At 46.9% G+C, this 18,696-nt stretch overlaps 1 protein-coding gene across 3 annotated transcripts; it reads left to right on the forward strand.

The window, feature by feature from the left end:
• The first annotated feature begins 2,204 nt into the window (after positions 1-2,204).
• STX10 (syntaxin 10) lies at positions 2,205-18,696 on the forward strand. Of its 3 annotated transcripts, none has more exons than XM_060271749.1 (8): positions 2,205-2,309; positions 8,236-8,405; positions 9,061-9,155; positions 9,799-9,861; positions 10,872-10,970; positions 12,844-12,950; positions 13,792-13,886; positions 16,190-18,696. In XM_060271749.1, the coding sequence occupies exons 1-8, from the start codon at positions 2,206-2,208 to the stop codon at positions 16,264-16,266; spliced, it is 810 nt and encodes a 269-aa protein (XP_060127732.1). In that variant the 5' UTR covers position 2,205; the 3' UTR covers positions 16,267-18,696. The 3 variants fall into 3 exon arrangements, with proteins under 3 accessions (XP_060127732.1, XP_060127733.1, XP_034960799.1); XM_035104908.2 differs by lacking the exon at positions 2,205-2,309 and adding an exon at positions 4,102-4,682; XM_060271750.1 differs by lacking the exon at positions 16,190-18,696 and having other exon boundaries at positions 12,844-12,960.

An 18,696-nucleotide genomic window follows, 5' to 3' on the forward strand; every position in this document is an offset into this window, starting at 1 on the left:
TCTGCCCTTTGGAGGATTGTGCCTCAGCCTCAAGCAGCAAGATGCTGAAGCACTAGGAAGCAGGCAGAGCGCAGCCTGTCCTGTCCTTCTGCACATGGTGGGGAAGAGGTAGCACAGGTAGCAAAATGTATTCAGCCTTCCCTGGTGGGGAAGCCATGGCTCTCTGGATGCCTTTGGACTGGGCTCCCATCAGCCTCAGTCAGCATGGCCAGTGATGATGAAGGTTGCAACCCAACCACCTTGGGAGGACCACAGGCCCTGCTTTAATGGGCCGCATACATGGGCCTGCCATGAAATAACGAGTGCACAAAATATCTCTGTGAAATATGGCACCTTCAAGAGGTACTCAGTATGTGCGGTTAGGAGCCATTGCAGAAAATGCTCAGTGAATGTCCAATTGGGCCAATACAGTTTATTTCTGCCTGCAGCAGAATCTCTATTTCCATGGTTCTCAAAGCATCAAGCAGAGGCTAAAAGACATAGCAGCTCTGTCCTGACTAATCTTAACCAAAAGTTTTTGCATATCTTCATTAGAGTTGGAGGGGGGCTATTGATCCACTGCTCATTTCCTATTCACTAAGGCCAGATTCACACATACATGTGGATCTCATGATTGTCCCATGCTATACTCTTGATGAATGAAATATCTGACTTCATTGAAAAGCCTTGCATTTGAAATTACATGCCTTATTAGCTATTGGGTTAGATCTCTGATGGCTCATTCACACAGGCAAGCCATCCATTGTTTGCTTTTGTAATCAAGTAATAAAGATGCGTGTGTGAACCAGCTCTAGGAAATGAGTAAGCATGGTTTCCCACTTCAACTGTTTTCCATGAGTGACACATGTTCAAACCGTGATCATTTGCAAGGAATCCCTACTGATTTTAACAGAACTTGCTCCTGAGTGCAGAACACTGTGGCCTTAAATGGCTTATTGCATTTCCCACATTCATAATTAACTAAAAACCTGAATTGGCCATAATGTGCTATGGATTTTGCCTTTCCAAATTCAGAGTATTCATAAGTGATATCGAAACATTGTACTGTATGTGCATTTAATTTGCACTGATTTCAACAGAACATACTTCTAAGTAAGCATGTTCAGAATGAAAGTGCCTTAATTGTGTCAGTTGACATCCTGGGGGAATTCATGGTAGCAATTCTCTTAATTTTTTGCTTCCTTGGGTTCCCTCTCTGGACTACCAAAGCATGCCATTCTAGTTCTACTGTATTTGGGCCACACCCAGGGGAATAGTGAACTCTGACCAATTTTTGCTCTGACCAATAGTGAACTCTGACCAATTTTTGCTTTGACAAACCACAATCACCAGACAATTATTTCTTAGATTTGGAAGCTCATTGCAGTACAGTACAGTTAAGGACTCACATTCTGTAGCAAATCTGTTTTATTTTTATGCAGAGTTACTTCAAATACAAATACAGTCATATATACGGTATGTATGAATCAGTTTTAATTTGATTTGCTGAACTATTCAAAACTGCCTCATTAGCTAAATCAACCACAAAATATTCAACTGCACTGTGATGGCAAGTTGATGCTTGCAATCCTCATATTTCATCGAAAGCCGAGTAAGCCTATGGGACTGCTGAACTCTCAACAGAATATGGTGCGGAAGTCATTGTAAAAGACCTCTGGAACTTCAAAACCGAAGCAGTGCAAAAACTATTTAACAGGCACTGCAGGTGTAAGTAAATGGTGGGCAATATACACTTTCTGAAAGCTCAAGGTCTTGCCCCATCATGCAGATTTAGCTGTAAATTGTCAGATTAGTAAGCACCGATTTCACATAGCTTTCAGCTTTGTCTTGAAGGAACTGATTCACTACTTGGAATGACAATTTTTTCACATCTGTTTTAACAAGCCCAAAGCATAAAAAGCTCAGCTCCATTCTTCCTGTTCTCTGTCAGGAGCAGGTACAGCCCAGATAGAGAGACCAAACTCTGCAGGCAGAATCCCTTCTGCAGCTTGACAACAGAGCCTGACAACTGCAAGACACACACTTGATGAGCCTTTATCAGCATGGCTGGACATGCAAGAATTCTTGTATACTTTTGACACATAATTATTTCATGGTCAAGACCTTTTGCACATAAAACATATTAAGAATTCAGGCTTGCTGCTGGGACAGTAGCAGTTCCCACCGTTGACCAGCAAGTATATTGCAGGAGCATGAGTGGGAGAGATGGTGCAGGCAGGCAGTTTTTCCTGCTTTACAGCTCTCATTGCTCAACCGGAGGAAATACTGAGTTCTAGTCATGTGTCCCTTCCTCGGGAACAGCAACCACAGTAAGTAGCAGAATGTGGGGGAGGGAGCTTCTTTCTCTCTTCCTTGTCAGCTTGTGTCTCTGGAATTGTTATCTGCTGCCTACCTCCTCTGCCAGCATTGCTGAAACAAGCTTTGGAAATTGTGCTGTTGCCACCACGGCTATTCGACTAGGAAGAGGATTCCAAGCTATGGTCAGTGGGTCTTCTGGCTCTCCTTGTTTTCCCTTATCAGGCTTTGTTACTAACCGTGCGCGCACAGGCTAGAGGTTATGTTGCGCTCTTTTTGCATGCATCACAGTTTACTAAGTCACGTTCACGCACACGTATCAGAGGCTTTCACTTTAAAAGCAAATCTTTTACTCATTCGTGACAGAATCAGAGAGGCCAGTTCGCATTTTTACTAGATCAACCCTATTGCTATGGTGACTGAGCGAGGACTCTCTTGGATCCCCGTCGGGTTTTCTCTCCAGGGCTTTCTTCGCTCAACAGGCTCCTCCTTCTATTTAGGTCACCCCAGCCTCTCTGGTTACCGCTTCCTTGCATGTATTATTGGACCATGACGACAGGGGCGGAGCCAAGGCTGCGTTTACCAACGTTGTAAAATATGCTTACGCTCGTAGCAGCACTGCTTCCTGTGTCCATAAATGGGCAACGAGACGAGAGACTCCATTGAGTTTCCGGAAGCCTGACCAAGGAAGGGCTCTGCGCTTGCCACCCGTCTGTTTACACATCGCCGCGACGTGATGTAACACGGCACTCTAGAATACACAAGTTGCACACAAGCCACTAAAGCCTGCCATAGCAATATAACCTACAGGTACAGACTCCCTCATTAAAAACAAACACTGCTTGTATTAAAAACAAATACTGCCTGGATACCTTTTCTTTTTCGCACATACACGGCCGTAGGTGTGTACTTACCACTGAACTCCCGCGTGATTTAAATATATTACCTACCTTCTTCTCATAAACTCAACATGCCGTCCGACCATGCACAATAGCCCGAACAACCATCTTTGTTGGGTCGCATGCAACCCTTTTGCACGTGCTCTGCGCTGTTCCCTCCAGAGCCTCGCCGCATTGACTCTCCACGCGCGCACAGCTCCCATCCCCAAGCATATTCCAAGCCCCCGCATTGATCTGCACACGATCCACTATGGCTAAGGGTGTGCTACACATGCATACTTATTTGGGAGTAAATTCCATTGAACTCAGCGGGACTTGCTTCTGAGTAGACATCGGTAGATGTAAAATCGCGATCCTATACACACTTCAATCAAGAGGCAAGTTCCTATGAACGCAGCGGAATTTACTTATTAGTAACGTACGCGTCAGATCGTGCCCCGCATCCTAGGGAAGCCAGTTAGCAATGACTATCTTTAGCTGGTCTCGTATTACAAACTGGCACGTTTTCCCTTACTCTTGCATCACGCTCGAGTCTCCGCAGGCGACCTTTCTTCCCCGTGGACTTCCCCCCCCCCCTGCCCGATGCCTGGGCATGCGTTGGTCACGCGAACTATCACACCGAAATAAATTGCACAGAGTAATGCGGAGAGTACAAAGGAGCGCACTCCATTGTGCCATGAATTTAAGTACCGTTCCTGGTCCCTTAAACCACCACCAACATGAATTAAAATCTCCACTTCACCCACAGGCATGCACTGAAAACACACACACACACACACACACACACACACACACACACACACACACACAACCAAGCAGGGACTTGCAGACCGCTCAGCAAGCCTCTTTGTAGGCGCCCTTACAGTGTGAATGAGTGGCTAGAGTGTAACCGATAAGGAGCTGCGGTTTTGAACCCACGCCCAGGGAGTGGAGCCCAAGAACTCAAACGCTCAGTTTGCAGGCGGAAAATGAATGAATCAGGAAGCCGGGCGGGGTGCAGCCTGAGCTATTTTAGGGCCGCGTTTCTTAGTACTGTAAGAGTGACGCACTTTCCATCTCCAGGAAGCTGAGGCGGAGGAGGGTGGAGGAAAAGAAAGAAAGGAGGCCAAGAATGAAACGCGAGGCTGCTAGAAGCTCCAGGGGAGAGTCCTGATTGCTCTTGCCAATCGCTCTCCTCCGTTTCCCCGGCTCCTCCCTAGGAAAGTCCGGCTCCACTTTCGCAGGGGAAGGGGTGAGGGAGGGAGCGCCGGGTTGGGCTGAGTCGAGAGAGGGCGGCCTGCTATTAGGAAAGAGGCGCCCGTAGTAAACGTGGCTGCTAAGTGGCTTCAGCTCAGGAAAGGAGGGAGGGAGGGACAAGCTGGGACGCTTCGCTCATAGACTTATATGGTTTGGCCCCCATACGCTGTTCTCCGGCCGGCTGGGCTCTTCCTGAAGGCATCTCGACCGGTCAGCAATGTCTCTGGAGGACCCGTTCTTCGTGGTGAAAGGGTGAGTGGCAGCCACTCCCACGGCCGCCGCAAACTCCGTCTTTCCTCGCCCCTGGTGGGGATAGGCGCCGCAGCAAGGCAGCCTGGCCCCGCGTGGGTCTGCGAGCGTGGGAAGCGTCGGGTAACTCGGGGATGTGGAGGCGGGGCGGGTGCGTGAAACTAGAGAACTCTTAGAAACCCGCATCAGATAAGCAACTTCGTCGAAACTCCGTTTATTAGCCGATCCTAATAAAGGCACTGCTCTACTTCTATATTATTATTATTATTATTATTATTATTATTATTAATCATCCACCCTAATGGATCAAACTCCCACAAAAGCCGCCACAGGGTCACAGCAAAGCGGATTCATTTCGGCCTCGAAGTTGACAGTTTATAAATTTTATGGGCAGCTCATATTTGGGGAACTGTGGACATTACTAAAAAATATTGTGCCCAAATTTTCCACCATGACAGATTCGTGTGTCTGAACAAGCTACAGCTCCCAAAATAGGTGTCTGTGACAAGTAATCAGTTTCTGTAGTTAGTTACACACAACTAAACAAGGAAGTTACTTTGTAGAAATAGGGGTTTTTTTTGTAAAGTATTTTGCTTGACACTTGCACTTTGAAATAATTGCTGAGTAGGATAATTAGTGATGTTTTCCAGCTTCACATTTTGTAATTAACAGACTACCATATTTCCAAAAACCCTTGAATATGTAGTACTTGGTTGCAATTTGTCCCTTGATCTCCTTCCTCATTTTGTCCTACTATCTGGTGAATGGTGTGACTCTATATAATTTGCCAGCTTGAAGAAATACTGTTGAGTTTTGGCAGCTGGATCTCATAGATGGGGAAAAAAGGAGATCTAGAGTTTTGTGCTTTGCTCTCTCTTTAAATCTACTGTTCTTCGTTTGGATGATGAAAACAGACCTATGCCTCCCTTTCGCCACACTTATCCTCTATGGACATCCCATTTTATAGCAGACATGGGAAACCTATGCCGCCCCCCTGGGCAGATATTGTTAGACTCCAGCTCCCATCAGCCTCAGTCGGCATGGCCAATGCCCAGGGATGCTGGGAGCTATAGTCCAGCAGTATCAGGAGGGCCACACCTCTGCTTTATAATTGCAGTGGTTTTAACAGTGCCGTATCTCATTCACTGCCACAGTAGCCTTTCCAGTACAGAATTGGAAGGAATGGAACAGAAGCAGCTGGAAGAGATGGCAAGTTGTTGTAGGCTACCTACAAGTTTGCATCTTTCAGACACCACTACAGTGGTACCGTACCTCGGGTTAAGAACTTACCGTATTTTTCTGAGTATAAGACTGGGTTTCCCCCCTAAAAATAATGCCAAAAATTAGGGGGCGTCTTATACACAGATACTGCCAAGGATGGAGTGGCGATTGGTTGTTGCCGCAAAAATAGAGGGTGTCTTATACATGGGGGCGTCTTAAAGACGGAAAAATACGGTAATTCGTTCTGGAGGTCCATTCTTAACCTGAAACTGTTCTTAACCTGACGTACCACTTTAGCTAATGGGGCCTCCCGCTGCCGCCACACCACCACCGTGCAATTTCTGTTCTCATCCTGAAGCAAAGTTCTTGACCCGAGGTACTATTTCTGGGTTAGTGGAGTTTATAACCTGAAGTGCCTGTAACCCGAGGTAGCACTGTATTTGTTTCTGTGGTTTATTTTATTAAAAAAAATCAAAATGCAGTACTGGGTAAAATCCATTAGCACCACCTTCTGGAATAATTCAGACACCTAGCAACAGAACCACTGGAATGTGGTACCCCTGGTTTGGAGGTTGATTGTACCGAAGCTGCTGAGAGGTCTAGGACAGGGGTCAGCAACCTTTTTCAACTGCGGGCCGGTCCACCGTCCCTCAGACCATGGGGTGGGCTGGACTGTATTTTGAAAGGAAAAAAAAATGAGCGGATTCCTATGCCTCACAAATAACCCAGGGATGCATTTTAAATAAAAGCACACATTCTACTCATGTTAAAACACGCTGATTCCTGGACTGTCCGCAGGCCGGATTGAGAAGGTGATTGGGCCGCATCTGGCCCATGGGCCTTAGGCATAGCTGTCAACTTTCCCCTTTTCTCGTGAGGAATCCTATTCAGAATAAGGGAATTTTCCTTTAAAAATGGGGAAAATTGACAGCTATGGCCTTAGGTTGCCTACCCATGGTCTAGGACAACTCATAGCATCATGCTCCCCAGGGCTATCTTTTGGCAAAGGCCATTCATTAAGGGGACCAAAGCTGTTTCAGTGCCAAATGAAGGCATGAAGCCAGACTGGAATGTGTCAAGATGTTCAGTGCCATCCACGTTTGCCTGGAGTTGACAGACCCTCACCCTCTTTGAGCAGCCTGCCCCCAAATGGAAATGCCCATGGGGGGGGGGGGCTCAAAGCACGGTTCCATAAGTACTCCTCCATATGAAGTATCCAACAATGAGATACTCACCCGCTTACTCTTTAAGAAGAGTCTCCACATCAAGGGAGCTGACTTCAAGGTTTTAGGTTTATATATATTTATTTGAGATGGCCCATTAGGTATCCTAGTGCAATTGTCAGACTGTCATTTCCTGGAGTGCATGAGACACCACTCGAGTTAATGAAGGTATCTTGTTTCTGATTAGATCCAGCTTTCCCTGACCCAGTGCTCTCCAGGTATTGGTGGGACTGCAGCTTCCATCAGCCCCTGCCAGCAAAGACAATAGTTAGGAATGATGGGAGTTGTAATCCATCAACATCTGGAGGGCACTAGGTTGGGGAAGGCTGGACTGGAGGGATCACCAAAATGCATTTACCTTCTGGACATGTGCAATGTTCACATATATCTGTGCTAGACTGTTGTGATCTAAAACAGGGTTGTAGCCTTGTTAGACTCTGGCTCCCATCATTTCTTACCATTGGCCAGGCTGACTGGGACTGGAGGGAGTTGGGAGCCCAGACCAGGAACATCCTGTTAGCCAGAGGTTTGCTACTACTGGACTTAAAGAATGAAGAACCACCAATTTTTTGTAAAACCTTCCTGCCTGGTCCCCAGGAGGCAATTCTTATCTGCCACCCGTGGTCCAGTGCGCAGCTTTTTACAAGCCCAATTTCCTCCAGGGTAACTCATCTCTAGACACATGGAGCCTGGAGTACCATGTGGTTCTTCGGACAGCTATTCATACAGATTTTCCCCTTCCAAACAGTCCTCTGAAGTGAACTTTTTATTTTTTTAATGCAAGGATACCTCTCTCAGTATAGAGATGCAGCTGCTTCAAGGGAGGAAACATTGCCTTATGGGAGGCTCCCTGTCAGGTGGAACAGAGCTGCACAGCTTGCGGTTTGCCCACTTGAATGGACCCAATCGATGATATATGGGGACCCACCGGGGGTTCGGCAAACCTCCTACGCTTGTCACCTGCCTGCAGCTGCAGAAACAGAGCTGTCGCTATGCAAGGCCGGTGGGTCGTGTTCAGTCTGGTGGTCTCACGGCTTTGGCAGGAGAAATAGTACCCTGTCCTGGCTCGCCCACCTCATCCCTGTCACACACTGGTATTTTTTGTTCTGTAGGGAAGTTCAGAAAGCCGTAAATGCAGCACGTGGGCTCTATCAGCGCTGGTGTCAGCTGCTGCAGGAGACGCAGGTCGTCAGCAAAGAGGAATTTGACTGGACTACTAATGAATTACGCAACAGCTTGCGCAGCATCGACTGGGACCTGGAGGACCTGGAGGAAACCATATATATCCTTTTGAAGCTGGGGCTGGAACAGCGTATGGGTGTGTTTTTTTTTGCCTCTCCAGGGAATTACGTTGCACCATTTTTTACGCGCACTGTCTGCTGCTACCGGTAGGATGGTAGCAGCAGGCAATAGCAGCTCTCCCCACCCCACCCCCATCCTGCTCTTTTGCAGGGATATTTGCAAGAACTGGAAGGGGAGTAAACCCTTATTCAGTTACAAGGGAGAAGGCATTCTCAGCAGTAATTCCCCAATTTTATGGCATGCCCTAGCTGAAGAGGTTTATCTGGGGCCTGTTTTGCCTTTTTTTGGTGCATGTCACCCAGAAAACTGTGACATACAGACGAAGAGAACTAGAGGGCCATATTTGGCCTCTGGACCAAAGGTCTCTCCCCCAGTTTTAATGTTCTTTTCTTTTCTCTATCTGATTATTATTTTATATTTTCCTATAAAGTGTAGTAGCACACTGCCCTGAAATGAAAAATCGGATAGTGGGTGCCATATAAATTCTTTCTTAAATAAATGAATTAATAAATTGGTAGCTTCTGCTACAGTTAGAGAGCACCTGGTAGGTTAAATGCAGCGTTGGCCCACATATTTGTGACCAGGTAGTTCTGTCTGCTTTCTAACTCGGTGACTCAAACTTAACTCATGAACACGCATTGTGGTGTCAAACCCGCGCAAGTTCAAAATTGAGCCCTCCCAGGTTGCCACCCGGCGCACTTTTGTCACGGAGATGCGAGAATCAGTCAGGGTGAGTCGAACGTATGCCTTGTCACTATTGGAGCATTTTGTCCTATGCAGCATAAAACACTTATTGTATGCAACAGGAATAGTTCTATTGCAGGGTTAGGGAGTCTGTGGCTCTCTGTGTTATTGGACTCCCAACAAACCTCACCAGTAAGGTCTGTGGTCAGGGATGTTGGGAATTGTGAATTGTGGTCCAAAACATCTGGAGGGCCGAAGTTTGGGGATGCCTGGTCTAGAGGGCCACATCTTCTCCATCTCTGTGGTATGGTAAGTGAAATGTTGAGTGATGATTTGGAAGTGTTAACAAAAGTGTGTGGCTGGGGTGCTTTATTCTGAGAGGGAGAGGATTTTTTTCAATTTTAAAAAAAGAAGGATCTAATTCCATACTCTAACCACTAAACCACACTTGTAGCTGAAACTGGGACAGTACTGCATTTTATATCCAATATTTTGGCCCATAGGTGATCTACAAGGATGTCAACTCATGTAATCTTATTTATTTCCCACTGGACCCTAGGATGGATTACAATAGGAGACTGTGTGCCTCTGCAAAAACCCACCCTTATTGTTGTTATTATGGGCGAACTCTTAAAGGCCATGGGCTCATCTGATTATATTCTCTTACTGCTTCCTTTTCTTGACTAAAGGAAATGAGGGATCACATATCCAGTCCAGCAGCACAGGCCTTTGCGGAGAGGAAAAACAGAGAGGTAAGCACATTTTACCACCCTCGCCACACCTCAGTGTTTTGCTGGAAATTTATTTCCTGGGAGGGAAAGAATTGGCAATGGCTAGGGTAGCTCTTTATCCCCGGTAGCATAGAGCCGCCTTCCCCATCCTGGTTTCTCCAGAGTCTCCCACTCACCAAGTGGGCAGGGGCTGATGGGAATTGTAGTCCAAAACATATGAAGGGCACCAGGTTGGAGAAGGCTGTTCTAGAGCTTCTTTGCCACAAAGGAAGTGGAGCTGGTCATCTAACCAAGGGTAAGGTCAGATTTCTTCTACAAGGCGCAAATTGCTTGGGTAAATGGGCTCTCTCTCTCTTTTTAAAGTGAATCATCCTTTGTCTCACTGTCAGTATCCTTGGGGTATGGATTATAGTCCAGAGCTCTTATGAAATGCACGATCACACTTGTTGATTCCCCCTTAAATGAGTAGAACCCATAGCTGCCACTCAAAAGTCTCCCGCCGAAAAATGCGGGATCAGCAGCAGTGCGGCACTGGAAGTCGCTTCTACACATGTCTGGACATGTGTAGAAGCGACTTCCGGTGCCGCGCTACCCATGTCTGGGCACCGGAAATCAGGTGGCGCCAGCACCCAAAATGGAACCTCTGGCAGGTAGGAAATCCCAGGGATTTCCGGGATGTTTTTCCATTTGGGAGAACAGCGGGAAACGAATTAAAATCCGGGGGTTTCCTGCGAAAAACGGGAGACTTGGCATCTATGGTAGAACCACCTGAGAGCCTCATCCATAATATTGCTTCTGATCTCAACCCCACATTTTTAAGAGCCATTTAATTCTGGAATGCAGTGAAAAAGGTTCCTGATCTCCTTACCAGAGAAAGGCTCTTCCTAGGCCCTGAGTTCCACTTAACCCTGCAGATTCTTCTACCCAGCTCACCTTTGCTTCCTTCCTTCCTTGCTTGGTCTCAGCTCTCCTGGGAGCACTAAGAATCCTGGGATTGCTCAGATAGTGTCCCCCTTTCCCTCCCTCTGCAGATGCTGTTGGGGAGCAGGGAACACTATGGGATGCTGGATGCAGAGGAACTGTCAACAGCTAATTCACATACTTTGGAAGAGCAGCAGTTGCATCAGAAGGTAAGAGCAGTGATAGTGAGCCACCCCAGTCCATCATTTTCACCAACATCCCTTTCTACAGAGACCTAACCGTGTCCTCTAGCTTGATACCTGCATTGAGAGAAATCTTGGGCTCTAGTGCAAAAGATGCTCACAGCATCTGCATACTACCTGTTCCCTGTACCTCTCTCCTCTCCCCCAGTTATGGGTTCAGTCAAGTACAAGAGTGAAGAACCTGTGGTTTTCTGAATGTTGTTGGACTCCAATGCCCATCATCCTGAGCGTTGTCAGCAGTCAGGGACGATGAGCACTGTAGTTTAGCAACATCTGGAGGCCACAGGGTCCCCATACGTTGAGTTGCTTTCTTCTTCCTTCCCTGTCAGATTACAGGTGACAGATATCCTTGAGTGGAGGTGAGGGTAAATGCTTCCTGCCTCCCTTTCTTACAGTGAGTATGGTTTCAAACCCAAGCAGGAGGCAAGGCCCTCCATTTCTCAGTAGCAGAATGGGATAACAATGGGCTACTCAAAAGGTTATTGTGAAGACAGTCAAGTTAAGGAAACACATTATCCAGTCTTTGGGATGACTTAGGCTAGAAATCAAATTGTTCCATGTTGATTCCGAACCAAAGCAAGCCTCTTTTCCCACTCTGTTTGGTCTCCTCCCAAATGGCCATTTCAATATATTGTCAGGGACTGGCAGTGCTGGATTAAACCCTGTGGAGGCCCCCCTTGCAAATTATTTCCTAATTCATTTTTGTAATTTTCTTTCAAGATCAAATCAATATTATTTTGATCCATTGTCTTGGGGCCCCTAAAAGGCGTGGGGCCCTTAGGCCAGTGCCTACTCTGCCTATTTGGTACTCTGGCACTGGGGGCTGGCAGGGCTCTGAGGAGTGATCGGAAGAGGTGGCGGGGCCAGAGGCTGATCCTGGGGAAGTGGGTAGTGCTTTATGTGGTTGTGGGCCTTCTGCAAGGCAGGAGCCTGAGCTGGAGGGTGGGGAGGGGTCTGAGCAGTCAGAGACTGTGGAAGAAGGACAGGACGTGGCAGGAGCTGAGGGAGAGACAGTGCATGAAGGGAAGAGGCCGGCAGAATCCCCTCCGTACCCTTCCCCACTGTCCCCCAGGACCAGGAGGGCCTTGAAGAGGCAGGCACAGTGACAACTTCAGTGTAGGACAAGTCACAGGTTGCTTGTGCTCACACCATCAGATGATAGTACTTAAGTTTGCGGTGTAGGCCTGGCCACCTGTTCAACAGTCCAACTTGGAGCGCAAGCCTGAGGAGCGACAACAGCTACCTAGCCACCAGAAGTGTGTGTGTGTGTGTGTTCAGTGCGCCTCAGGAGCTACTGTAACTTCATGTTTTGTCAATAAAGAATTAAACATTTGTCCTCCTTGGGCTGGGTGTGCTCAGGAGGACATTTGTTGAGGAAGTACCAGAGACCTTTCGCTTCTTGCTAAATGAAGAGGAGCCCCATAACCACTCTTGTTGTGCAAGCGCTGGATTCTTTGACAAAACATTAATGTGACAGTCAAGATCCTGAGGGCTGACTTCTGTGAAGGGATATTAACCTGTAAAAGCATTCACTAGTCTCAGTTTTTCCAAGACTGCCGTTGAAATGAGTTTTGGTCCCACTTGCCTAAATGCACACAAAAAGATGGACATTTATGGGTCCTATGTGGAGCCTCAGCAGTGACAGTACAGCTGCCCAACTCCCAGAGTTGCTACTCCAGCTTGGTCCTCATTTCCCCTCACCTTGAAGGCCAGTGTCCAGTTGAGGCAGAGACTTCTTTGTACAACATATTGTTGTATTGTGGGCAGGAACCCTCTTCGCTTCTCTTTGCTTTGAGTTCTAACAGACTCCCCCGCTGATGCCTCACATTCTCCTTGACAGCTGATCATTGAGGAGCAGGATGAGGAGCTGGAGCTCGTCTCTGGCAGCATCCGAGTGTTGAAGCACATGTCGAGTCGGGTCGGAGAAGAGCTGGATGAGCAAACTGTGTGAGTGCAGGTAGTGTGGGGTGTGTGTGTGTGTGCTGATGTATTGCAACACTCCTATCTTGCTCTTTAGACGAAACTTTCAAGCAGCAAAGGGGACAGTGGGGGCGGCCCATTAGCAGGTTAGGCCTGGATAAAATGGCAGTAGACTAGTCCCAATGAATACAACTCTGGCAATCCTGGCCGCTGCTAGATCAGAGAAGAGGATCCAGAACCTTTGTCTATATAGAACTGTGGTGGCCACTCATTTCTAACAGATTCAGGAAGGACTCAATTTTCAGAGACATGTGCACAGGATGCTCCTGTACCTGTGTGAGTGCTTTACCCTCTCCCTCCTGCCCTTCTTCAGCAGGAACAGAGTTCTTTGCCAGAGGGGGCCCCCCCATTGCTGTGCACTTCCACTGCCCAACCCCATTTTCTGAGTGAGCATCAGAAGGAGAGCACTTGGCCAGAACCTCTGTTGCTGTTCACTCTGCCAGGAAGTAATTTAAGAAACCCTTTTCCTTGCATTTTGGCTTGGCAGAGGGGGGCACCCTTGTGTTCATTAAGGCTGGTTATGGGGATCAGGGATTATGCTTGGAACAGATTGGACCCCTGGCTCCCAGTTGCATATCCCATTTCTAGAAAATGCTGGTGTAGCTCGAATGAGTAGATTCTGAACTCTCTTGGCAGGGAAGATACCCCTAAAAGAAAACTGCTTGCAACCTGCCGGCACACCTGGCTGACATCCCCGTGCTTTGTGATTTTTGTGGGGTGGAGGCAAGACTCCGAAGCTCTTATTGGGAGAGGGTTACCCTGTGGACAGTTGCCACTCACGTTGACGATGCCTTTGCTGGCATTTCAGGATGCTGGAAGACTTTGCCCATGAGATGGACAGCACTCACAACCGCATGGATGGCGTGCTCAGAAAAATGGCCAGTGTCACCCATATGGCAAGTGGTAAGAAACAGCTCTCTGTTCCAGTACTACTTTGGTACAAGGGAGATTTTACTCCTCCACACCCAGATAACCTCACCCCCCAGCTTCTTGAAATTGCTTTCTTTTGCCCACCAGCTTTGCCCACCAGGATTTGGCATCAAGTAACTGAAAGTGTTGGTTTAGGAATCAGGATGCTTGCCATCTCCCATAAAAGAATAGCAAGTGTTATTATTTTAGTGGTGGGGAATGTTTCTCATCCTGAGGGCTGCCTTCCTTTGTGGATAATCTTCTTGGGGCCGCAGTGGGATAGCCAGGAAGCGGCATCTTAGCAGATTCTTACCTTTTTTTTTACAGTAGACTGATTCCAGCTATGCAAATGTCAGCTGATTTTACACATACACACCACTCACCATCCAGGCAGGCAAGAAGCGGCAGAGTCCAGGAACATATTCAGCCAGCCAAGACAGGACTAGTGAGGGGCGTGGCCTCAGGAGAGGGATGTGCCCTGGTAAAAGTCCCAGTGGCCAGGTAGAGAGGTCTTAGCTTCCTCACCCCTGCCTTCCTCACCATAAACATCACCACAGGCAAAGGCAATCTGGCTTCCACAAAAAGTATTCTGTGTTTCACAACTGTGAATTTCTGCACACTTCCAGCACACACCCTGCCTCTTTCCTCTGCAATCAGATTGACCCATCCGCTTGCTGGTGGGGGGCCAGGAGGAACAATAATCTAGGTTTGAGCTTAGTATTCACTTGGGAGGCAGTTTTTGCTGCCCTCCTCTCTTAATCAAAGGAGCATTTGGCATCATTGTTGAGACTCAGCAAGGCAGATCCATCACAGGAGATCTGGAGTACGTGTACAATATGTGTGAAACAGAATGGCAATTAAAAGAATGAGGTAATGGTATAAAAACCTGAACATTCTGGTTGGGCCAGTATTGCATCTCCATTTCTACTGCTGGCTCTCAGCACAAGTCCCTAGAGTAATAGATGGAAAAGCAGGTTAAAACCATTTTTTTCCTGGCAGGAGTGCCACTACAGTGTCATTTAGTGCTCTCGTTTCTGGCTTACAAAGAGCAAGCAGTTTGCACACAGGAATGCAGCTTTCCGAGTCAGATCCTTTGTCTACCTAGCTTAGTATTGTGAATACCAACTAGCAGCAGCTCTCCAGACACTCCCAGCCTTACCTGGAGAGTCTGGGGACTGAGCCAGAGATCGTCTGCATGCAGATCTCTTAAGTTGCAGCCCTTCCTCCATAGGTGAGGCAGGCAGGAATTCAAGCTCCACTGTATGCCATAAACAGGCCTGCAGTGTCTCTCCATCCTGCCCCAGCTCTTGCCCAAGAGTGCTACGGATATTAGCTACTTGTGTCCAATGTTGGAAATTCCCATTATTCTAGGCGCATTTTGCGACTGGGAATTTCATTCGCGCTAGCAGTTTCTGAGCTCTGGCCGCAGTACTGTGTCTAAGATTTCAGATTAAAACGGCAGCGTGGAAGGAAAGGAGGACCCTTTTCTGCCTCCCCACTTCCAGCTACTCTCTGAAGACTGGAGAAGAGACCCTCTCAATAAGATTAAGGGGGTGGGCAGGGGAAGGACTAGACCCTGTGAAAATTGAACATAATATTTTAGCTGCAGTCCGTTTTAAGCTTTGTATTCTTGTTATTTAAAAAGTGTGCCTAGACATTCCACTGTTGCGTCCATAACCTAGGTTTAGGGTGCCATTTAGCTCCTAGCTTTCATATCTCAGTTTCTAACGCTGCCTGTGACACCAGGGCTGTGGGTTAGATTAATGATTAACCCAACAAGCTAGATTAGGTCTCCACACTATGGTGTTTTAATCCGGGAATAGACCTCCCAATATCATTTCCTCAGATGTTCACTTGAGCCCTTTCTACTTGTGGTCTTCCAAGGATGATTCTTGCACCTGCGTCCACCATGCTTGGGAGTGCAGGCCAGTGGGATGGGGCACATGGTTCAGAGGGTTAGAATATGGTTCAAATTGCAGCATCTTACGTGCTTTAAATTAATTCTGTTTAAGGCAGGACTGGAGAACCCATAGCTCTCCAGATGTTCTTGTACTACGGCTCCTATGATCCCTGACCATTGGGCTGTGCTACCTGGGGCTGATGGAAGTCAGAGTCCAACAAGATGTGAAGGGCCACAAGTCACTCATCCCTTTTCTTAAAGGATCCCTTCTAACTGTTTTTGCTTATTTACAATGTCAGACCCCTCACTGTGGTGGAAGGGCTGGTGGGTTCTTAACGGGGTTGGTCTTCTTGCATTTAACACCATCCCCCCCCTGTATTTTCTCCCACTCCATCAGAACGGCGCCAGTGGTGCATCATCGGCCTGTTGCTCATTGTCGTGGTGGTGGTGCTGGTTCTTATCCTTGCTCTGTGATCAAACGGCAGAACGGACATGGGGGAAGGGTGGCAGGTACCAATCCCATCCCTGCCGAGTGGAACACTTGTATCCTGTGTGGGATCGTGGCGAAGCTTCCTCCAAAGGTGAAAAGGAAGCATGTCCGTTTAATCAGGTGGAATGATGGGTTTCCAAATGGGCTACTCTCCCTTGCAGTCAGGCTTTGCTCCTAATTGTTTAAGGCTGCAGATTTGTGAAAAAGGAGGACTGGGTTCTGGAGGTTAGGAAATTTGTGCCATCTCCCCCCTTTTGTGTGTGCCAGGGTGAAATTATAGACAGATGTGCCTGTTAAATGTGGAAGCCATATTGCATATGCAGTTTGTTACCCATTTTGCAAGTAGGTGCAGCAGCGTCAGTTTCCTTTCCCCCACTGAGTAGCCTTTTCCTCTCATCTCCAGCAGCCAAAGAGGAAGAACACGGTCCCAGCTGACTACTCTTGCTGCCATTATAGGTTCTTATTCTTCATGCCACCTCTCTGAACGGGCGCAAGATTGCTGCACATTTAATGTGTCTTGTTGAAGAAGCACAATTGACTAAGCCATTGGTTGTGTTTCACCTCAGCCAGTAGCACATGGACACTGTGAATAGACGGGATAGGACAAAGGCTTTGCTTCCTTTTTAAAGGACAAAATTGCTCAGAGTTGAGAACAGGCCAAAGCCATCTCACTGCCTAAGTGCCAAGAAAGGGATTTTGCTTAGTGGAACTGGCAACATCACACCCCCCCCCCAATGCTCCTTCTCTTACTGTGAGGCCAGCCGTCCAACAGAAACAGGGAGCAAAATGTCAGAATCTCATCACCCAAATCCCTCAGGCCTCAGTGCTGTGCTTCAGGTTGCAAGTGGTGCCAATACTTTTGGGGTGCTGCCAAGCACTTCAAGAAAACTGGTTTCTAGACACCCAGTCAGCTCAATCCCTTTCAGTTATATGGTAAACAAACCTTCTCCCCTTAGGTCTAAATCCCTGCCAAGGACACACTGTCTATGCTGATATAGACAGCTACTTTCAGCCAAGCCCAAGTGGAGGATAACAGCCCTTTCTATGAGGCAGCTCTGCTGTCACATGCACTCAGAAGCCATTCTGTTTCTATTGTGAAGTATTATTTTTTTAAAAAGGTACCAAAACAAGCTTTTTAGATCTTCCAAGAAAAATAAAAGTTTTTATACTTCTATTTAATACAGATTTTGGTTCTGGAATGTTGTTGGGAGGGAGTGGTGATATTTACATACCCCAAAATATGAAATCAAGAGCAGCAATGGCCATCCAGATGATGTCCGATTGTCACTGTCATCCCTGGCTGCTGGAAGCTGAAGACCAAGAAAATATGGAGCGACAGAAATTCCCCACCTCTGAACTAGAAGAGAACCCTACTTTGATCTAACTAGACTAGCATTCTGTCTTCAACTATGGCCTGCCAGCCACATATGTTATTTGAAGCTAGGGATCTAATGCACTTTGAACTCACTCTCAGTCATTCTTATTGAATTGTGTGGGCATTGTTTAAGATGATTCTTAACTGATTGCCTAAAGCTCAAATCTGTGATCACATTGTATTCTGAGCAACCGAGTAATTGCTCTCTCATCTCTACCGTTTGCAGCAGTACCAACCTCCTATCATGTCCTCCCTCCCCAAATCACCAAAACAGAGTCTTGCTGTGTAGTTTGCAGCCTAATCTGATGTAGTTCAATTGTGTTCAGTGGGGCTTAGTCCCAGGGAAGTGTGCACAGCAATCTAATCAGAGCCACCCTTTTCAGTAGAGAAATAGAAATTCAACATGTTCTGCTGAACTCAAGAAAAGGTAAATATGCTAATCAAATGGTGCTCGATTTTTCAAACATTTATGCTGTAGTTTAAGGAATCCTTTGTATAGTCCAGGGGTGGGGAACCTGTGGCCCCCCCAATGTTGCTGGAGTACAACTCTCACCAGCTTTCACCATTGGCCATGCTGATAAGGGCTGGCAGGAGTTGAACGAACAACATATGGAGGGCAACCAGTTGCCCATCTGTACTCTAGTCTAGGGGAGTTGAAGAGCAAGATATGAAATTTAATGAAACACACAAACATGACTCTCAGTCATATTTGTTTTGTACCACGGGGTTGATTAATTTGGAAATAGAATTTACTTAGCCTGATGCATCCATAGAAATGCTCCAAAGTTTAGATACCTACCTTAAGCAAATCCGGTCTGTTTTTAATTTCGGCAAGGCTGCTCCAGGATAACTCCCCAGGGAATAATCAATCTTACAAATGAAATGGTCAGGCACGCAATTGTTACAAACTTTTTTTTATTTATTAACATTTCTGAATTCCTTTTTTATTTTTAATCTTTACAGTAGTTAATGTGCAATTTCTTGATACTCTCAGGTCACAGGGATGAGGGAGTCACAAAATTTTTCTTGGCACTTATAA

Source organism: Zootoca vivipara, chromosome 2 (assembly GCF_963506605.1).
Source record: "Zootoca vivipara chromosome 2, rZooViv1.1, whole genome shotgun sequence".
Classification (NCBI taxonomy): Eukaryota; Metazoa; Chordata; class Lepidosauria; order Squamata; family Lacertidae; genus Zootoca; species Zootoca vivipara.

What these genes read in the sequence shown, in the direction of transcription:
- STX10 (XM_060271749.1), top strand. Translation starts at nt 2,206, where the DNA reads ATGGTGCAGGCAGGCAGTTTTTCCTGCTTTACAGCTCTCATTGCTCAA. An exon ending in AGATGCGAGAATCAGTCAGG is followed by an intron (nt 9,156 to 9,798) that starts GTGAGTCGAACG and finishes TCTTGACTAAAG; the next exon opens with GAAATGAGGGATCACATATC. An exon ending in CGGAGAGGAAAAACAGAGAG is followed by an intron (nt 9,862 to 10,871) that starts GTAAGCACATTT and finishes CTCCCTCTGCAG; the next exon opens with ATGCTGTTGGGGAGCAGGGA.